General features: G+C 46.1%; 1 protein-coding gene across 8 annotated transcripts in view; it reads right to left on the bottom strand.

Annotated features, from left to right (window-relative positions):
- Positions 1–362: 362 nt before the first annotated feature.
- UBAP2L (ubiquitin associated protein 2 like) overlaps positions 363–19,499 on the bottom strand; it is a 41,657-nt gene continuing 22,520 nt past the window's right edge. For 3 of the 8 annotated variants that reach the window (XM_075262022.1, XM_075262021.1, XM_075262020.1), the window contains 15 exons: positions 15,371–15,543; positions 14,937–15,138; positions 14,660–14,714; positions 14,172–14,346; positions 14,029–14,095; positions 13,630–13,810; positions 13,456–13,544; positions 12,891–12,944; positions 12,726–12,807; positions 12,425–12,642; positions 10,999–11,104; positions 10,521–10,637; positions 9,609–9,676; positions 9,329–9,526; positions 363–884 (listed from right to left, as the gene is read on the bottom strand). In XM_075262022.1, coding sequence (XP_075118123.1) covers positions 789–884; positions 9,329–9,526; positions 9,609–9,676; positions 10,521–10,637; positions 10,999–11,104; positions 12,425–12,642; positions 12,726–12,807; positions 12,891–12,944; positions 13,456–13,544; positions 13,630–13,810; positions 14,029–14,095; positions 14,172–14,346; positions 14,660–14,714; positions 14,937–15,138; positions 15,371–15,543 — 1,881 coding nt within the window. In that variant the 3' untranslated portion in view covers positions 363–788. Of the gene's footprint in view, positions 885–9,328; positions 9,527–9,608; positions 9,677–10,520; positions 10,638–10,998; positions 11,105–11,573; positions 11,616–12,424; positions 12,643–12,725; positions 12,808–12,890; positions 12,945–13,455; positions 13,545–13,629; positions 13,811–14,028; positions 14,096–14,171; positions 14,347–14,659; positions 14,715–14,936; positions 15,139–15,370; positions 15,544–19,499 lie in introns of all 8 variants that reach the window. The other 5 variants (XM_075262027.1, XM_075262026.1, XM_075262025.1 and 2 more) reach the window with 3 other exon arrangements.

Here is a 19,499-nt window from a genome sequence, read left to right on the forward strand (position 1 = left end):
TGGAACCTGTAGCCCCAGGTAACTGTAGAACTACAACTCCCAGCAGGCCCTGCTGCTTTACTGCCCTACAGTCGGAGTGAAGCTTTATTATTTATTTTCTATGATCCTGTGATTTTGGCTGCTGTATCGGAGGATGATCATGTGACGGTTCAGACACCCGCAGACCACATTCAGCTGTGCAGCAGCTTCCTGACATTGAGGATTCCAAGAAAACCAAATCCATGAACAGGACAAAGATGGCGGGTCAGGGTCCAGGTGTAACATCCACTGTCACCTGGGGGCAGCGCTGAGTTATGGCGGTCACGGCAGTAGCCTTCACGTATAATAAAGGAGCGGAGGCGCGCACGTGCAGCTGTGTTTTCCTTTTATATATACAAGACACATTTATCCATTAAATTTAGAACACAGTACAAAAAAAACACATCAACTAATGATTCATACGATGCAGAATTCATAGCGATCCTTCCTAGGGCACACAGAGGCGGCGGCGCGCTGCTTCCCCTCACTCACCTCTGCATGAAGAGGTTAAAAAAAAAACAGGAAGGGGAGGAGAAACAAGAAAAATAATAAGACCGACCCCTCCCCGTAAAATAGCAAACGTTTTATAATCCGACTGCAGAAAATTGGAAGGAAAATACAAATTCTATGTTACATACAAGGAGGGGCGGGGAGGGGAGAGGCCGGGCGGAGGCTCAGCGTGGAGGGGCCGCTGAGGACACGGAGATGGTTCATGTGCTCATCCTGTGGTTCGGATGTGGGAGGAGAATGGGGATTATAATCTCTGCCACTCAGTTCGACCCCCAACTGTAACTGCTGTAAGCAGACTTGCTGGCCTGAGACTTCTGCGGCATGGAGGCGCCCTGATTTCTCTGTCCGGAGCCAGTCTGTGGAGAGAAGAGAAAAAAAGCTTAGTGTCCTCAACGTGATGGACTGTATACAGGAGCACCGAGGGGGCAAGAATCAGAAACATACTGTATTATACCACAGAGCTGCGCTCACTATTCTGCTGGTGCAGTCACTGTGTACATACATTACATTACTTATCCTGTATTATACCCCAGAGCTGCGCTCACTATTCTGCTGATGCAGTCACTGTGTACATACATTACTTATCCTGTATTATACTCCAGAGCTGCGCTCACTATTCTGCTGGTGCAGTCACTGTGTACATACATTACATTACTTATCCTGTATTATACTCCAGAGCTGCGCTCACTATTCTGCTGGTCACTGTGTACATACATTACATTACTTATCCTGTATTATACTCCAGAGCTGCGCTCACTATTCTGCTGGTCACTGTGTACATACATTACATTACTTATCCTGTATTATACTCCAGAGCTGCGCTCACTATTCTGCTGGTACAGTCACTGTGTACATACATTACATTACTTATCCTGTATTATACTCCAGAGCTGTGCTCACTATTCTGCTGGTGCAGTCACTGTGTACATACATTACATTACTTATCCTGTATTATACTCCAGAGCTGCGCTCACTATTCTGCTGGTACAGTCACTGTGTACATACATTACATTACTTATCCTGTATTATACTCCAGAGCTGCGCTCACTATTCTGCTGGTACAGTCACTGTGTACATACATTACATTACTTATCCTGTATTATACCCCAGAGCTGCGCTCACTATTCTGCTGGTGCAGTCACTGTGTACATACATTACATTACTTATCCTGTATTATACTCCAGAGCTGCGCTCACTATTCTGCTGGTACAGTCACTGTGTACATACATTATATTACTTATCCTGTATTATACTCCAGAGCTGCACTCACTATTCTGCTGGTGCAGTCACTGTGTACATACATTACATTACATTACTTATCCTGTATTATACTCCAGAGCTGCGCTCACTATTCTGCTGGTGCAGTCACTGTGTACATACATTACATTACTTATCCTGTATTATACTCCAGAGCTGCGCTCACTATTCTGCTGGTCACTGTGTACATACATTACATTACTTATCCTGTATTATACTCCAGAGCTGCGCTCACTATTCTGCTGGTACAGTCACTGTGTACATACATTACATTACTTATCCTGTATTATACTCCAGAGCTGCGCTCACTATTCTGCTGGTCACTGTGTACATACATTACATTACTTATCCTGTATTATACTCCAGAGCTGCGCTCACTATTCTGCTGGTACAGTCACTGTGTACATACATTACATTACTTATCCTGTATTATACTCCAGAGCTGCACTCACTATTCTGCTGGTGCAGTCACTGTGTACATACATTACTTATCCTGTATTATACTCCAGAGCTGCGCTCACTATTCTGCTGGTCACTGTGTACATACATTACATTACTTATCCTGTATTATACTCCAGAGCTGCGCTCACTATTCTGCTGGTACAGTCACTGTGTACATACATTACATTACTTATCCTGTATTATACTCCAGAGCTGCGCTCACTATTCTGCTGGTACAGTCACTGTGTACATACATTACATTACTTATCCTGTATTATACTCCAGAGCTGCGCTCACTATTCTGCTGGTGCAGTCACTGTGTACATACATTACATTACTTATCCTGTATTATACTCCAGAGCTGCGCTCACTATTCTGCTGGTCACTGTGTACATACATTGCATTACTTATCCTGTATTACACTCCAGAGCTGCGCTCACTATTCTGCTGGTAGAGTCACTGTGCACATACATTACATTACTTATCCTGTATTATACTGCAGAGCTGCGCTCACTATTCTGCTGGTACAGTCACTGTGTACATACATTACATTACTTATCCTGTATTATACTCCAGAGCTGCGCTCACTATTCTTCTGGTGCAGTCACTGTGTACATACATTACATTACTTATCCTGTATTATACTCCAGAGCTGCGCTCACTATTCTGCTGGTACAGTCACTGTGCACATACATTACATTACTTATCCTGTATTATACTCCAGAGCTGCGCTCACTATTCTGCTGGTACAGTCACTGTGTACATACATTACATTACTTATCCTGTATTATACTCCAGAGCTGCGCTCACTATTCTGCTGGTCACTGTGTACATACATTACATTACTTATCCTGTATTATACTCCAGAGCTGCGCTCACTATTCTGCTGGTCACTGTGTACATACATTACATTACTTATCCTGTATTATACTCCAGAGCTGCGCTCACTATTCTGCTGGTACAGTCACCGTGTACATACATTACATTACTTATCCTGTATTATACTCCAGAGCTGCGCTCACTATTCTGCTGGTACAGTCACCGTGTACATACATTACATTACTTATCCTGTATTATACTCCAGAGCTGCGCTCACTATTCTGCTGGTACAGTCACCGTGTACATACATTACATTACTTATCCTGTATTATACTCCAGAGCTGCGCTCACTATTCTGCTGGTACAGTCACTGTGTACATACATTACATTACTTATCCTGTATTATACTCTAGAGCTGCGCTCACTATTCTGCTGGTGCAGTCACTGTGTACATACATTACATTACTTATCCTGTATTATACTCCAGAGCTGCGCTCACTATTCTGCTGGTACAGTCACTGTGTACATACATTACATTACTTATCCTGTATTATACTCTAGAGCTGCGCTCACTATTCTGCTGGTGCAGTCACTGTGTACATACATTACATTACTTATCCTGTATTATACTCTAGAGCTGCGCTCACTATTCTGCTGGTGCAGTCACTGTGTACATACATTACATTACTTATCCTGTATTATACTCCAGAGCTGCGCTCACTATTCTGCTGGTCACTGTGTACATACATTACATTACTTATCCTGTATTATACTCCAGAGCTGCGCTCACTATTCTGCTGGTACAGTCACTGTGTACATACATTACATTACTTATCCTGTATTATACTCCAGAGCTGCGCTCACTATTCTGCTGGTACAGTCACTGTGTACGTACATTACATTACTTATCCTGTATTATACTCCAGAGCTGCGCTCACTATTCTGCTGGTCACTGTGTACATACATTACATTACTTATCCTGTATTATACTCCAGAGCTGCGCTCACTATTCTGCTGGTACAGTCACTGTGTACATACATTACATTACTTATCCTGTATTATACTCCAGAGCTGCGCTCACTATTCTGCTGGTGCAGTCACTGTGTACATACATTACATTACTTATCCTGTATTATACTCCAGAGCTGCGCTCACTATTCTGTTGGTACAGTCACTGTGTACATACATTACATTACTTATCCTGTATTATACTCCAGAGCTGCGCTCACTATTCTGCTGGTGCAGTCACTGTGTACATACATTACTTATCCTGTATTATACTCCAGAGCTGCGCTCACTATTCTGCTGGTCACTGTGTACATACATTACATTATTTATCCTGTATTATACTCCAGAGCTGCGCTCAGTATTCTGCTGGTACAGTCACTGTGTACATACATTACATTACTTATCCTGTATTATACTCCAGAGCTGCGCTCACTATTCTGCTGGTCACTATGTACATACATTACATTACTTATCCTGTATTATACTCCAGAGCTGCGCTCACTATTCTGCTGGTGCAGTCACTGTGTACATACATTACATTACTTATCCTGTATTATACTCCAGAGCTGCGCTCACTATTCTGCTGGTCACTGTGTACATACATTACATTATTTATCCTGTATTATACTCCAGAGCTGCGCTCACTATTCTGCTGGTACAGTCACTGTGTACATACATTACATTACTTATCCTGTATTATACTCCAGAGCTGCGCTCACTATTCTGCTGGTCACTATGTACATACATTACATTACTTATCCTGTATTATACTCCAGAGCTGCGCTCACTATTCTGCTGGTACAGTCACTGTGTACATACATTACATTACTTATCCTGTATTATACTCCAGAGCTGCACTCACTATTCTGCTGGTCACTATGTACATACATTACATTACTTATCCTGTATTATACTCCAGAGCTGCGCTCACTATTCTGCTGGTGCAGTCACTATGTACATACATTACATTACTTATCCTGTATTATACTCCAGAGCTGCGCTCACTATTCTGCTGGTGCAGTCACTGTGTACATACATAAGGTCACTGTTTCTTGCCCCCTCAGCACACAATGAGCAGGTATTACAGGATGACACTTAGTACACAGGTGAGGTCTATGGACAGAGATATCTGGAGTCCTCCTACACCTGATCGTCTTCACCAGCCTGTGGCTCACTAGAGGTGATGGAAGGTGCACAGTGGGGGGTGGGGTTTTCAGCTGTGCTCACTACATCCCCCATCCCCCATGTGCAGACACAGATCCGGGTTCCATCTCATTTACCTGATCACTGTGCAGTAGCTGGTAACACAGGACAGCGGGCGCAGCATGGCCGGATATACAAAATAATGGGACAGATGGGTTAGATGGAAACAACCCCAAGATGATGGAGGGGACCGTGCGACAAGCGTCCTGCTGACGGCATATACGAAATATATGTGTAAGATCACCCCTCACTAGTCATCTCACTGATCCCAGTGTGTAGTACTGATATATATTTATATACATATACACAGTATATACAGTGATATCACTGCTCTATAGCCTGGTGATCTGTGCGTAGTACTGATCACTATACTCTATGTGACCTCTCAACAGTAATACATGTACAGTGTTGACCAAAAGTATCGCCCCCCTGCAGTCCTGTCAGATAATCCTCGGTGTCCCCCAGATAATGATTACACAGCACAGACTCTTATATAGTATATAAGTGACACAGGGTATATACAGTATAAGTATCGCCCCCTGCAGTCCTGTCAGATAATCCTCGGTGTCCCCCAGATAATGATTACACAGCACAGACTCTTATATAGTATATAAGTGACACAGGGTATATACAGTATAAGTATCGCCCCCTGCAGTCCTGTCAGATAATTCTCGGTGTCCCCCAGATAATGATTACACAGCACAGACTCTTATATAGTATATAAGTGACACAGGGTATATACAGTATAAGTATCGCCCCCTGCAGTCCTGTCAGATAATCCTCGGTGTCCCCCAGATAATGATTACACAGCACAGACTCTTATATAGTATATAAGTGACACAGGGTATATACAGTATAAGTATCGCCCCCCCCTGCAGTCCTGTCAGATAATCCTCGGTGTCCCCCAGATAATGATTACACAGCACAGACTCTTATATAGTATATAAGTGACACAGGGTATATACAGTATAAGTATCGCCCCCTGCAGTCCTGTCAGATAATCCTCGGTGTCCCCCAGATAATGATTACACAGCACAGACTCTTATATAGTATATAAGTGACACAGGGTATATACAGTATAAGTATCGCCCCCTGCAGTCCTGTCAGATAATCCTCGCTGTCCCCAGATAATGATTACACAGCACAGACTCTTATATAGTATATAAGTGACACAGGGTATATACAGTATAAGTATCACCCCCTGCAGTCCTGTCAGATAATCCTCGCTGTCCCCCAGATAATGATTACACAGCACAGACTCTTATATAGTATATAAGTGACACAGGGTATATACAGTATAAGTATCGCCCCCTGCAGTCCTGTCAGATAATCCTCGCTGTCCCCAGATAATGATTACACAGCACAGACTCTTATATAGTATATAAGTGACACAGGGTATATACAGTATAAGTATCACCCCCTGCAGTCCTGTCAGATAATCCTCGCTGTCCCCCAGATAATGATTACACAGCACAGACTCTTATATAGTATATAAGTGACACAGGGTATATACAGTATAAGTATCACCCCCTGCAGTCCTGTCAGATAATCCTCGCTGTCCCCCAGATAATGATTACACAGCACAGACTCTTATATAGTATATAAGTGACACAGGGTATATACAGTATAAGTATCGCCCCCTGCAGTCCTGTCAGATAATCCTCGGTGTCCCCAGATAATGATTACACAGCACAGACTCTTATATAGTATATAAGTGACACAGGGTATATACAGTATAAGTATCGCCCCCTGCAGTCCTGTCAGATAATCCTCGGTGTCCCCAGATAATGATTACACAGCACAGACTCTTATATAGTATATAAGTGACACAGGGTATATACAGTATAAGTATCGCCCCCTGCAGTCCTGTCAGATAATCCTCGGTGTCCCCAGATAATGATTACACAGCACAGACTCTTATATAGTATATAAGTGACACAGGGTATATACAGTATAAGTATCGCCCCCTGCAGTCCTGTCAGATAATCCTCGGTGTCCCCAGATAATGATTACACAGCACAGACTCTTATATAGTATATAAGTGACACAGGGTATATACAGTATAAGTATCACCCCCTGCAGTCCTGTCAGATAATCCTCGCTGTCCCCCAGATAATGATTACACAGCACAGACTCTTATATAGTATATAAGTGACACAGGGTATATACAGTATAAGTATCGCCCCCTGCAGTCCTGTCAGATAATCCTCGGTGTCCCCAGATAATGATTACAAGCACAAACTCTTATATAGTATATAAGTGACACAGGGTATATACAGTATAAGTATCGCCCCCTGCAGTCCTGTCAGATAATCCTCGGTGTCCCCCAGATAATGATTACACAGCACAGACTCTTATATAGTATATAAGTGACACAGGGTATATACAGTATAAGTATCGCCCCCTGCAGTTCTGTCAGATAATCCTCGGTGTCCCCCAGATAATGATTACAAGCACAAACTCTTTGGTAATATCTTCATTTATTTTGTTTGCAATGAAAACACAAAAGAGAATGAAAAAAAGTCACATTATTGATCATTTTACACAAAACTCCAGAACTGGTGCGGACAGAAGTATTGGCGCCCTCAGCCTAATACTTGGTAGCACAACCTTTAGACACAATAACTGCGCACAACCGCTTCCGCTAACCAGCAATGAGTTTCTTACAAGGCTCTGCTGGAATCTTAGACCCTTCTTCTTCTTTGGCTCCTGCTCCAGGTCCCCCCTGAGATGTGAAGGGGGCCTTCTCCAAACTGCCACCAAGAGATCTCCCCTCCCCCACAGGTGTTCTATGGGATTCAGGACTGGACTCATTGCTGCCACTTTACAAGTCTCCAGGGCTTTCTCTCACCACCATTTTCTAGTGCTGACCTGAAGTGTGTTTTGGGTCCTTGTCCTGCTGGAAGAGCCCTGACCTCTGAGGGAGACCCCGCTTTCTCACACTGGGCCCTACATTATGCTGCACAATGTGTTGGTCGTCTTCAGACTCCATAATGCCATGCACACGGTCAAGCAGTCCAGTGCCAGAGGCAGCAAAGCAACCCCAAACCATCAGGGACCTCCGCCATGTCTGACTGTAGGGGGCGTCTTCTTCTCTTTTTTCCTGTAATCTCTATATTGAGGCCTTCTCCTACTTTTGTCTCCTCTGACCAGAGAACATTCTTCCAGAACGGTTTTGGCTTTCTCCGGTAAGTTTTGGCAAACCCCAGCCTGGCTTATGGGTAAGAAGTGGGGTCTTCCTGGGTCTCCTACCATACAGTCCCTTCTCATTCAGACGCTGACGCTGGATAGTACGGGGTGACACTGTTGTACCCTCGGACTGCAGGGCAGCTTGGACTTGTTTGGATGTTAGTCGCGGTTCTTTATCCGCCATCCGCACAATCTTGCGGTGAAATCTCTGGTCAATGTTTCTTTTGCGTCCACATCTAGGGAGGTTAGCCACAGGGCCATGGGCTTTACACTTCTTACTGACACTGCGCACGGTAGACACAGGAACATTCAGGGCTTTGGAGATGGACTTGTAGCCTTGAGATTGCTCAGGCTTCCTCACAATTTTGCTTCTCAAGTCCTCAGACAGTTCTTTGGTCTTCTTTCTTTTCTCCATGCTCAATGTGGTCACACAAGGACACAGGACAGAGGTGGAGTCAACTTTAATCCATTTCAACTGGCTGCAAGTGTGATTTAGTTATTGCCACCACCTGTTAGGTGCCTCAGGTAAGTAACAGGTGCTGTTAATTACACAAATTACAGAAGCAGCACATGATTTTTCCAACAGTGCCAATACTTTTGCCCTCCCCCTTTTTTATGTTTGCTGTGGAATTATATCCAATTTGGCTTTTTGACAATTCTTTTTGTGGTTTTCCATTGAAGACAAATTAAATGAAGAAAATACCAAAGAGTTTGTGATTGCAATCATTATCTGGAAGAACACGAGGATTATCTGACAGAATTGAGGGGTGCCAATACTTTTGTCTCACTACATCCTGGTGATCTGGGATGTCGTACTTCTCACCAGGTTGTATAGTGAATCATTTCTCAGATATAATGAAGGCTCGGTCCTTTGGCGTGTTACCTGAGCGTCCTGCTGGAGGTGATGGTGCAGGATCTGGGAGTGTGGCTGTTGATGTGGAGCCAGGATGTGCATGAATGGGGCCGGTGGGTACGCCGCTGCTGTGGCAGGGTTCATGGGGCCACCACTGCCCAGCGCTGAGGGCAAGTTGAAGGATGTGGCCGGGGTCCCGGTATGGAAACCCTGCTTCTCGAATGATTGCTGCAAGGAGAAGACACAAGCACTGAGCACCAAGATGGAAGGATGCCGAGAGCCAGGCACTTGTATGGCACACATCACCTACCTGCGTCTTAGAATAGACTGAGCCCGAAATATCTGGCACACCGGTGTTACTGGAGGTCACAGACACCCCTGTAGGAACATCAGAGGCAGGTGGTCACATAGCCAGCCCTCCAAGCAGACACTATATATCATGTGGACGGCTTTATGGTCATTATTAACCCTTTCTCAAAGCTCCTGCTAAAATCCAGAGACTTAGAAAATGGGGAAAGTTCTGGGTGAAAGGTAATGAGGGCCAAGTTATCTGGTTATATTAGACATGGCCTTCAGGGGGGCAGCTCCAGTCTAAGACACTGAAGGACCTTGTGGATTATATTAAGATAATGGAAAAAGGAAAGCTCAAGGCAAAGCACGAGAAAGACAACCATGATAAGAGGAAGATGTAGGGACGGGCGAGGCAGTAGGCAACCGTGATGAGAAGGTGGTACAGGGACAATAGAGGCAGGATACTACCAGGATGACAGGAAGGAAGATGCAAGGACAGTAGAGGTAGGAGGCAACCATGAGGAGAAGGTGCAGGGACAGTAGAGGCAGGATACAACCAGGGTGAGAGGAAGGTGCAGGGACAGGGGCGGCAGGATACTACCATGATGAGAAGGTGGTGCAGGGACAGTAGAGGCAGGATGAGAGGAAGGTGCAAAGACAGGAGTGGCAGAATGCAACAAAGGAGGTGCAGGTACAGTAGATGCAGGACACTACCAGGATGAGAGGAAGGTGCAGGGACAGTATCGGCAAGATAGAGCCAGGATGAGAAGGTGGTGTGGAAGATGGGGCAGGCAAGGATGAAAGAAAGGTGCAAGGACGGGCAAGGCAGGATGCAACCAGGATGAGAAAGCGTAAGCACAAGGATGGGTGAGGTAGGGACAGAAAGGACCATGACCAGGAAGATAAAGCCAGAAGCGGAGAGAGCACTTACCAGCGCCTGGTCCATTGGTGCAAGCAGCAGCAGGTTTGCTTTGAGCAGCAGAAGCCCCACTAAATGCACCCTTACAGAAATCCCCCACGCTGGAAACCTGGCCCAAGTCCTCAAAGCCTGTGAACAGACACAGCCCTCAGCATCGGAAGGGACCCCCGGGGTATCCACCCGCATCACACCCCAAGCAAAACCACCACAAGACAGTGCGCTCACATGGGAGGGAAGGGACCCTGACCGGCACAGAGAACCCCATCCCCCCCCAGACATCATACATTATCAGGTATCCATACTCTCCTGTCTTCTATCAGCTGCCCTCAATGAGACCATCACACACAGCTCGGCACCTGCTGCTGCTCGGACCACCAGCGGGGGCAGACGCTCTGCTGCAGGGAAAGGTTAGGACAGAGGCACAAAAGAGCAGGAAGGGGGGTGGGAAGAGGGTACTAGGGGCATTCACAGCCGTCACTCATCTCCTTACCGGTGCTGTAGGCGTGGGAGCCATAACTGGGCGCTTGCTGGAAGGCGCCAGCCGACGTGTTAACCCCGACATTGACTCCGTGCTGTTTTGATGTTGTCGGCGCCACCTGGAGGGGGAGACAAGAAGGGGACAAAGCCTGTAAAGCACGCATGCTGGTAGTGATGCCTAGCTGCAAGACACTGGCGACACCTAGTGACAGATCAGACACACTGCAGGCACAACATCTGATTATGCATTAAGCAAGCAGGCAGAAATCACGTCGCCTTGTTCTGTCCACTTGCCCTATAGAAAGCCAACAGCTCGGGCCGTCTCCTCGCCCTACAGCTCCACATTCACACTATGCATTGTACAAAGAGTGAAGCGCTATTTGTTGCCCTTGTGTTGTCATGCCCGCTGTCACTGCAGAAGTGTACCCGAAATAACCAGGGTGGGGTCTGGTCTAGTGAGGTGGGGGCTGCAAGGAAGAAAAAAAAAAAAAAAAAAGCAGAGACACAACCTACACCAGGGGGTGGCCAGACAACCAGTGCGAGCCCCGGACACACAGAAGGCAGGCGGCGCAGTATGCTGGGACCTACCTGGAGCTCCATCCTATAGGATCCTGCACTCGGGGACGTCACCTAGAATCACATGGGTCAGCCATGTCCGTGCTGTGCCCCCACCCCACCCCAAATCCCGCTGCATGCACACCAGCAATAAGGGACGGCTCAGAAAGAGCAGATTTGGCAGAGTTTATTGAAAATACTTTTTATTAAGTATTGAGATATTTACAAGTCAGGAAAAAGAAAAAAAAATTTCAGAACATTACAAAAAAAAAAAAGCGAGGCGAGGAGAGCGACGCTCTGGGGGAAACAGGCCGAAGCCGCAACGTATTACTGGGGAGGAACTACAACTCCCAGCATGATGAAGGAGCCTTACAACACAGCCTGGAAGAACAGAGGATGATCCTGGAGGCGGCCACTACTGCTCCCATCATCCAATTGTTGATCTGGGGGGGGAAAGGATTTCTGTTCTGGAGTCTGGGAAAGCTGAGTGACGACCCCATACTAGAAGGCTGTGCTGTAAGATCCCCAATTCTAATGTTTCCAGTCCCCAGGAAAGAAAAAAGTCAAAACCCAAAAATAAAGAGACAAGTCCTCAGGAAAGTGACTAAGTGTAGCGGTGCGGCCCCCCACCAGTATCGCCAGGGCCCGATGGGTCAGTACTTTCGTCCATTCCAAATCCAAGGCGGCGCCGCTTCTGACGGTCCACACTGCCCCTAGAGGGGCTTCTTGTCCACAAGATCAGGGATGAGGTGGGGGGGTGGACAGATGGTAGCTATAGGGCTGGTTGTTGGGGGCATCATGTGTTTAAGGTGCTATTTCCCATCTCCCCCTCCCCAAAACCGTTTGCAGGCGTCACTGTTTTACTAACGGAAATGCGAACTCACTGGGAATACGGCGGGTCCGTACTGGAAGGTGCTTGGCAGACCCGGTACCCCGGTGTAGTAGGGAAGACTTGTGTAGCTGTACCCGGGCGGCAGGGCAGGGTTGAGGAATGTTTGCTGTGTCGTATGATGACCCTGCGTCTGACTCTGCTGGGGCTGCGCCAAGGTGGTGGCGGGGGCTGGGGAGGAGGCGTCTCCACGACCAAACTTGGAGAGGTCACCTAAAGGGATGGAGATGGTTAGTATCACAGACATCAGAACTGCTCCCCCTGCAGACAGACTGGAGAAGTGCGCCGCTACGTACCAGAATAAGGGTTACTTGTCAGACTGGCGTCTCGTCCGGTGAGTGGAGTGCTGGGCGTAGGGAAGGGGATGCTGTAGTAATCCTACAGGGCACAGAGGACAACATGGTTAGTCACTGACCAAAGACAAAACCTGAGAGGTGTGAGGCCAGCGGCCGCTCACTCACCAGGGGGAACCGTGTCTGTAACATCTGCAGATCATCGTATCCGTAGACCTGGGGCTGAAAAACATGGAGGGGGGAAAATTACTGGAAATATCGGAGGACGGACACGGGTACAAGCAGACAGATCTAACAGCTGTGAGGTCATGGGGATATAGGCGGCTCCCGGATATAGGAGGCCCCCCTACACATGGGGGATACAGGAGGCCCCACTGCACATGGGGGATAAAGGCGGCCCCCCTACACATGGGGGATATAGGAAGCCCCCCTACACATGGGGGATATAGAGGGCCCCCTACACATGGGGGATATAGGCGGCCCCTCTACACATGAGGGATCTAGGCAGCCCCCCTACACATGGGGATATATAGTCTGCCCCGTAAACACAGCCTGAACCCTAAGTCCCTCTCAATCTACCTCCTTTAGACCCTTCCAATCCCTAAAGAGACCCTTCAGTTGTCCCCCCTGTAGACCCTCACACTTTTTCACAACACAACAATCACCCCCTCTCAGAAGACCCCCCCGGATTTATGCTCTAGTGCCCTCCACCCTGTGACCAAAGATCACTTACAGGATAGGCATGTAACAGACCGGGAGCCATGATGTACGGGTTTGGTAAGAGCGGTGCGACACCAGGGGGGAGGTTTGGAGGTGCTTTACCTGCGAGTAGTACAGAAGAGAGACGGTTAACATGACAAGGCATGGAATAAAACCAAACTCCCCGCCATAGGGGGCAGTACAGTACCTGACGTGGTGGCAATGGAGTTTCGCGTAGAGGGGGCAATGGTGGAGCTTGTACTGAGGCCTAGGCCGAGACTGCTGACGCTGAGGGAGGAGGATACAGGCACGGCGCTGGCCACCGTACTGGACACCGTAGAGAAGGTGGTGACTGAATGTAAGCTGGCCTCGCTCTCCACACTGGTGTGCTGCGCAAGAAGAGAACCACAAGCCTCAGCATACACAGAAGAGTCATATACAGGTGTATACCAGTGTACGGACACTGCAGGCTGCCCACCACACAGCAATGGTCAGGCGGCTGCACGTCCGGTCGCTCTAGCATGTGCTGTCCCCCTTCATGGTTGTGGAGAGCAGCCAGAAGGGTCAACTGACATGCAGGGGTTAATAACGGGAGATCACAACTCACCAGAGGGGTGGACGATGAGGTTCTGACTGCAGAGGATACAGGCGTCTGGTGCTGAGAGGGTAAAGTACTGCGGAGAGAGAAGACGAGGTCAGGGTGATGTCGTCCTCGGGGGCCGCACGGTGCCCACCATAGCGCACACCTACCTGCTGAGCTGAGCCGAGGCCACCGGGTTCTGTAGCTCCTCCGTGTGGCTCAGACTGCTCAGCTGTGAGGAGTGGGCCCCGGCGGTGGTCAGTAAGGAGGACGCAGACACAGAGTCACTGAGGGGGACGATGCTGGGGGCCGCCGAATCGGCTTTAATTGCAGGTGCTGAGGGAACTGCAAAGTGAACATGAAAAAAGAAGGAAGTGAGAGGCAGAACATGGTGGAGCCGTGACCCCCACCCCAGACCCCCTCCCCAGTTCTGAACCACCTGCTGCAGCCTCTCTTTGCATGCAGTAGGGTGCGCACCACCTGCACATACCTCTTTGTACAGACCGGTCACAGACATCACATAACACACACACCTGACGTCTTTACTGAGCGGTCTGGTTATTGTAGGACACGCTGTCCCCCCTTTAAGGCTATGAGCAGCCGAAAAGGGTCTACTGGTGTCCTGGCGCCCCCTACAGACTTAGCGCGGGAGACTAACCTTCTCCTGATACAGGAGTTTGCATGGTGGAAGTCTGCGTGGAGTTATAGCCATTCTGTGGGAAGAAAGAAGAGCCGTGAGTCCAGATCAGCAAACATGGCTGCACAGTGAATGTGATGCAATGTAGTGCCCGCACAGCGAGCCACCAGCAGGGGCGCTGGACTGACAGGGCTGGCGGGCACTGATACTTTGGCATGCGCTGTCCCCCCTTCATGGCCACAAGTAAGGCTTAGAAGGGTCTACTGGCATGCAGCAGAGGACGGCGGAGTCTACACACCTTGGACTGGCTGATGTCCTTCTGTGGGGAGGAGGAGGAGGAGGAGATGGGGTAGCGCCGGGTCTGCGTGGACCTCTGTTCGTATAAGGGCCCCTGAGTGGTGCTCTGTGAGGTAAACGTTGCGGTCTGGATGCTGCTTCCTTGATAGGCCGACTCTGGGCTCTGACTGACCACACTGCTGACCACGCTGCTGGACGATTCACTGTAAGAGAGAAGCAGGCAGAACATGGATGAACATGGCCGCCCGGCAGGAAGATGAGACATGTGCGCTCATATGGAAGAGTCACAGACATGGCGTATAGTCGGTGATGTCGTCTACAGGCGCGGTGTACTGCTGTGGCACAAACTGTCCCCCCTTTATTGCTATGGAGGAAGCAGGAAAGGGTCTACGGTTGTGCCCCCCACATGTCCCCCTAATCCCCCCGCGCGCTCACCTGGCCGGGCTGGTATACAGGCTGTTCTGGGACTGGCTCACAGCTGTGTTACTTGTTGGAGAGGACTCGTACTCCGGGAGAACCGGCTCAGAACCGAACTGCAAGGCCCCGAACTGAAGATTCAGACCAGCAATGTCCGCCGTGCCCGGCATCTCCACCGCCAGGGCCGGGATCTGGGGAGAGACAGAGAGGCGAGTAAGGAGACCAGATGGAGAAAGGAAGCAAAATATATATATACCATAAGTGTGTGTGTATAATATATACATGAGAAGAGCCGGAATCTGGAGAAAAACTAAGAGGTAAATAAAGAGAAGTCGACCAGATGTACAGGGGAAGGACTGTATATAATATATAGGTCTATAATATGGGAGGGGGGACTGTATAGAATATATACACAGAGCTGGGATTTGGGGCGATAGTTAAATACGATACTAGATCTGTAGAGAGGTAATCTACAGGAGAACGGTATGTATGGGGGAAAGGACTGTATAGGTATACACGTATATACTGTATGTACAGAGAGGACTATGTAGGTATACATGTATATATGTACAGAGAGGACTATGTAGGTATACACGTATATATGTACAGAGAGGACTATGTAGGTATACAGGTATATATATTAGAGAGGACTATGTAGGTATACACGTATATATGTACAGAGAGGACTATGTAGGTATACATGTATATATGTACAGAGAGGACTATGTAGGTATACACGTATATATGTACAGAGAGGACTATGTAGGTATACACGTATATATGTACAGAGAGGACTATGTAGGTATACAGGTATATATATTAGAGAGGACTATGTAGGTATACACGTATATATGTACAGAGAGGACTATGTAGGTATACATGTATATATGTACAGAGAGGACTATGTAGGTATACATGTATATATGTACAGAGAGGACTATGTAGGTATACACGTATATATGTACAGAGAGGACTATGTAGGTATACACGTATATATGTACAGAGAGGACTATGTAGGTATACAGGTATATATATTAGAGAGGACTATGTAGGTATACACGTATATATGTACAGAGAGGACTATGTAGGTATACATGTATATATGTACAGAGAGGACTATGTAGGTATACATGTATATATGTACAGAGAGGACTATGTAGGTATACACGTATATATGTACAGAGGACTATGTAGGTACACAGGTATATATATTAGAGAGGACTATGTAGGTATACACGTATATATGTACAGAGAGGACTATGTAGGTATACATGTATATATGTACAGAGAGGACTATGTAGGTATACACGTATATATGTACAGAGAGGACTATGTAGGTATACAGGTATATACAGTTAGGGCCAGAAATATTTGGACAGTGACACAATTTTCGCGAGTTGGGCTCTGCATGCCACCACATTGGTTTTGAAATGAAACCTCTACAACAGAATTCAAGTGCAGATTGTAACGTTTAATTTGAAGGGTTGAACAAAAATATCTGATAGAAAATGTAGGAATTGTAGACATTTCTTTACAAACACTCCACATTTTAGGAGCTCAAAAGTAATTGGACAAATAAACATAACCCAAACAAAATATTTTTATTTTCAATATTTTGTTGTGAATCCTTTGGAGGCAATCACTGCCTTAAGTCTGGAACCCATGGACATCACCAAACACTGGGTTTCCTCCTTCTTAATGCTTTGCCAGGCCTTTACAGCCGCAGCCTTCAGGTCTTGCTTGTTTGTGGGTCTTTCCGCCTTACGTCTGGATTTGAGCAAGTGAAATGCATGCTCAATTGGGGTAAGATCTGGTGATTGACTTGGCCATTGCAGAATGTTCCACTTTTTTGCACTCATGAACTCCTGGCTAGCTTTGGCTGTATGCTTGGGGTCATTGTCCATCTGTACTATGAAGCGCCGTCCCATCAACTTGGCAGCATTTGGCTGAATCTGGGCTGAAAGTATATCCCGGTACACTTCAGAATTCATCCGGCTACTCTTGTCTGCTGTTATGTCATCAATAAACACAAGTGACCCAGTGCCGCCATTGAAAGCCATGCATGCCCATGCCATCACGTTGCCTCCACCATGTTTTACAGAGGATGTGGTGTGCCTTGGATCATGTGCCGTTCCCTTTCTTCTCCAAACTTTTTTCTTCCCATCATTCTGGTACAGGTTGATCTTTGTCTCATCTGTCCATAGAATACTTTCCCAGAACTGAGCTGGCTTCTTGAGGTGTTTTTCAGCAAATGTAACTCTGGCCTGTCTATTTTTGGAATTGATGAATGGTTTGCATCTAGATGTGAACCCTTTGTATTTACTTTCATGGAGTCTTCTCTTTACTGTTGACTTAGAGACAGATACACCTACTTCACTGAGAGTGTTCTGGACTTCAGTTGATGTTGTGAACGGGTTCTTCTTGACCAAAGAAAGTATGTGGCGATCATCCACCACTGTTGTCATCCGTGGACGCCCAGGCCTTTTTGAGTTCCCAAGCTCACCAGTCAATTCCTTTTTTCTTAGAATGTACCCGACTGTTGATTTTGCTACTCCAAGCATGTCTGCTATCTCTCTGATGGATTTTTTCTTTTTTTTCAGCCTCAGGATGTTCTGCTTCACCTCAATTGAGAGTTCCTTTGATCGCATGTTGTCTGGTCACAGCAACAGCTTCCAAATGCAAAACCACACACCTGGAATCAACCCCAGACCTTTTAACTACTTCATTGATTACAGGTTTATGAGGGAGACGCCTTCAGAGTTAATTGCAGCCCTTAGAGTCCATTGTCCAATTACTTTTGGTCCCTTGAAAAAGAGGAGACTATGCATTACAGAGCTATGATTCCTAAACCCTTTCTCCGATTTGGATGTGGAAACTCTCATATTGCAGCTGGGAGTGTGCACTTTCAGCCCATATTATATATATAATTGTATTTCTGAACATGTTTTAGTAAACAGCTAAAATAACAAAACTTGTGTCACTGTCCAAATATTTATGGCCCTAACTGTATATTAGAGAGGACTATGTAGGTATACACGTATATATGTACAGAGAGGACTATGTAGGTATACATGTACAGAGAGGACTATGTAGGTATACACATATATATGTACAGAGAGGACTATGTAGGTATACACATATATATGTACAGAGAGGACTATGTAGGTATACACGTATATATGTACAGAGAGGACTATGTAGGTATACATGTATATATGTACAGAGAGGACTATGTAGGTATACATATATATATGTACAGAGAGGACTATGTAGGTATACATGTATATATGTACAGAGAGGACTATGTAGGTATACACGTATATATGTACAGAGAGGACTATGTAGGTATACATGTATATATGTACAGAGAGGACTATGTAGGTATACACATATATATGTATAGAGAGGACTATGTAGGTATACACATATATATGTACAGAGAGGACTATGTAGGTATACACGTATATATGTACAGAGAGGACTATGTAGGTATACATATATATATGTACAGAGAGGACTATGTAGGTATACACGTATATATGTACAGAGAGGACTATGTAGGTATACACATATATATGTACAGAGAGGACTATGTAGGTATACATGTATATATGTACAGAGAGGACTATGTAGGTATACATATATATATGTACAGAGAGGACTATGTAGGTATACACGTATATATGTACAGAGAGGACTATGTAGGTATACACGTATATATGTACAGAGAGGACTATGTAGGTATACACGTATATATGTACAGAGAGGACTATGTAGGTATACATGTATATATGCACAGAGGACTATGTAGGTATACAGGTATATATGTACAGAGAGGACTATGTAGGTATACAGGTATATATATTAGAGAGGACTATGTAGGTATACACGTATATATGTACAGAGAGGACTATGTAGGTATACATGTATATATGCACAGAGGACTATGTAGGTATACAGGTATATATGTACAGAGAGGACTATGTAGGTATACAGGTATATATATTAGAGAGGACTATGTAGGTATACACGTATATATGTACAGAGAGGACTATGTAGGTATACAGGTATATATGTACAGAGAGGACTATGTAGGTATACAGGTATATATGTACAGAGGACTATGTAGGTATACAGGTATATATAT

Source organism: Leptodactylus fuscus, unplaced genomic scaffold (assembly GCF_031893055.1).
Source record: "Leptodactylus fuscus isolate aLepFus1 unplaced genomic scaffold, aLepFus1.hap2 HAP2_SCAFFOLD_80, whole genome shotgun sequence".
Lineage (NCBI taxonomy): Eukaryota > Metazoa > Chordata > Amphibia > Anura > Leptodactylidae > Leptodactylus > Leptodactylus fuscus.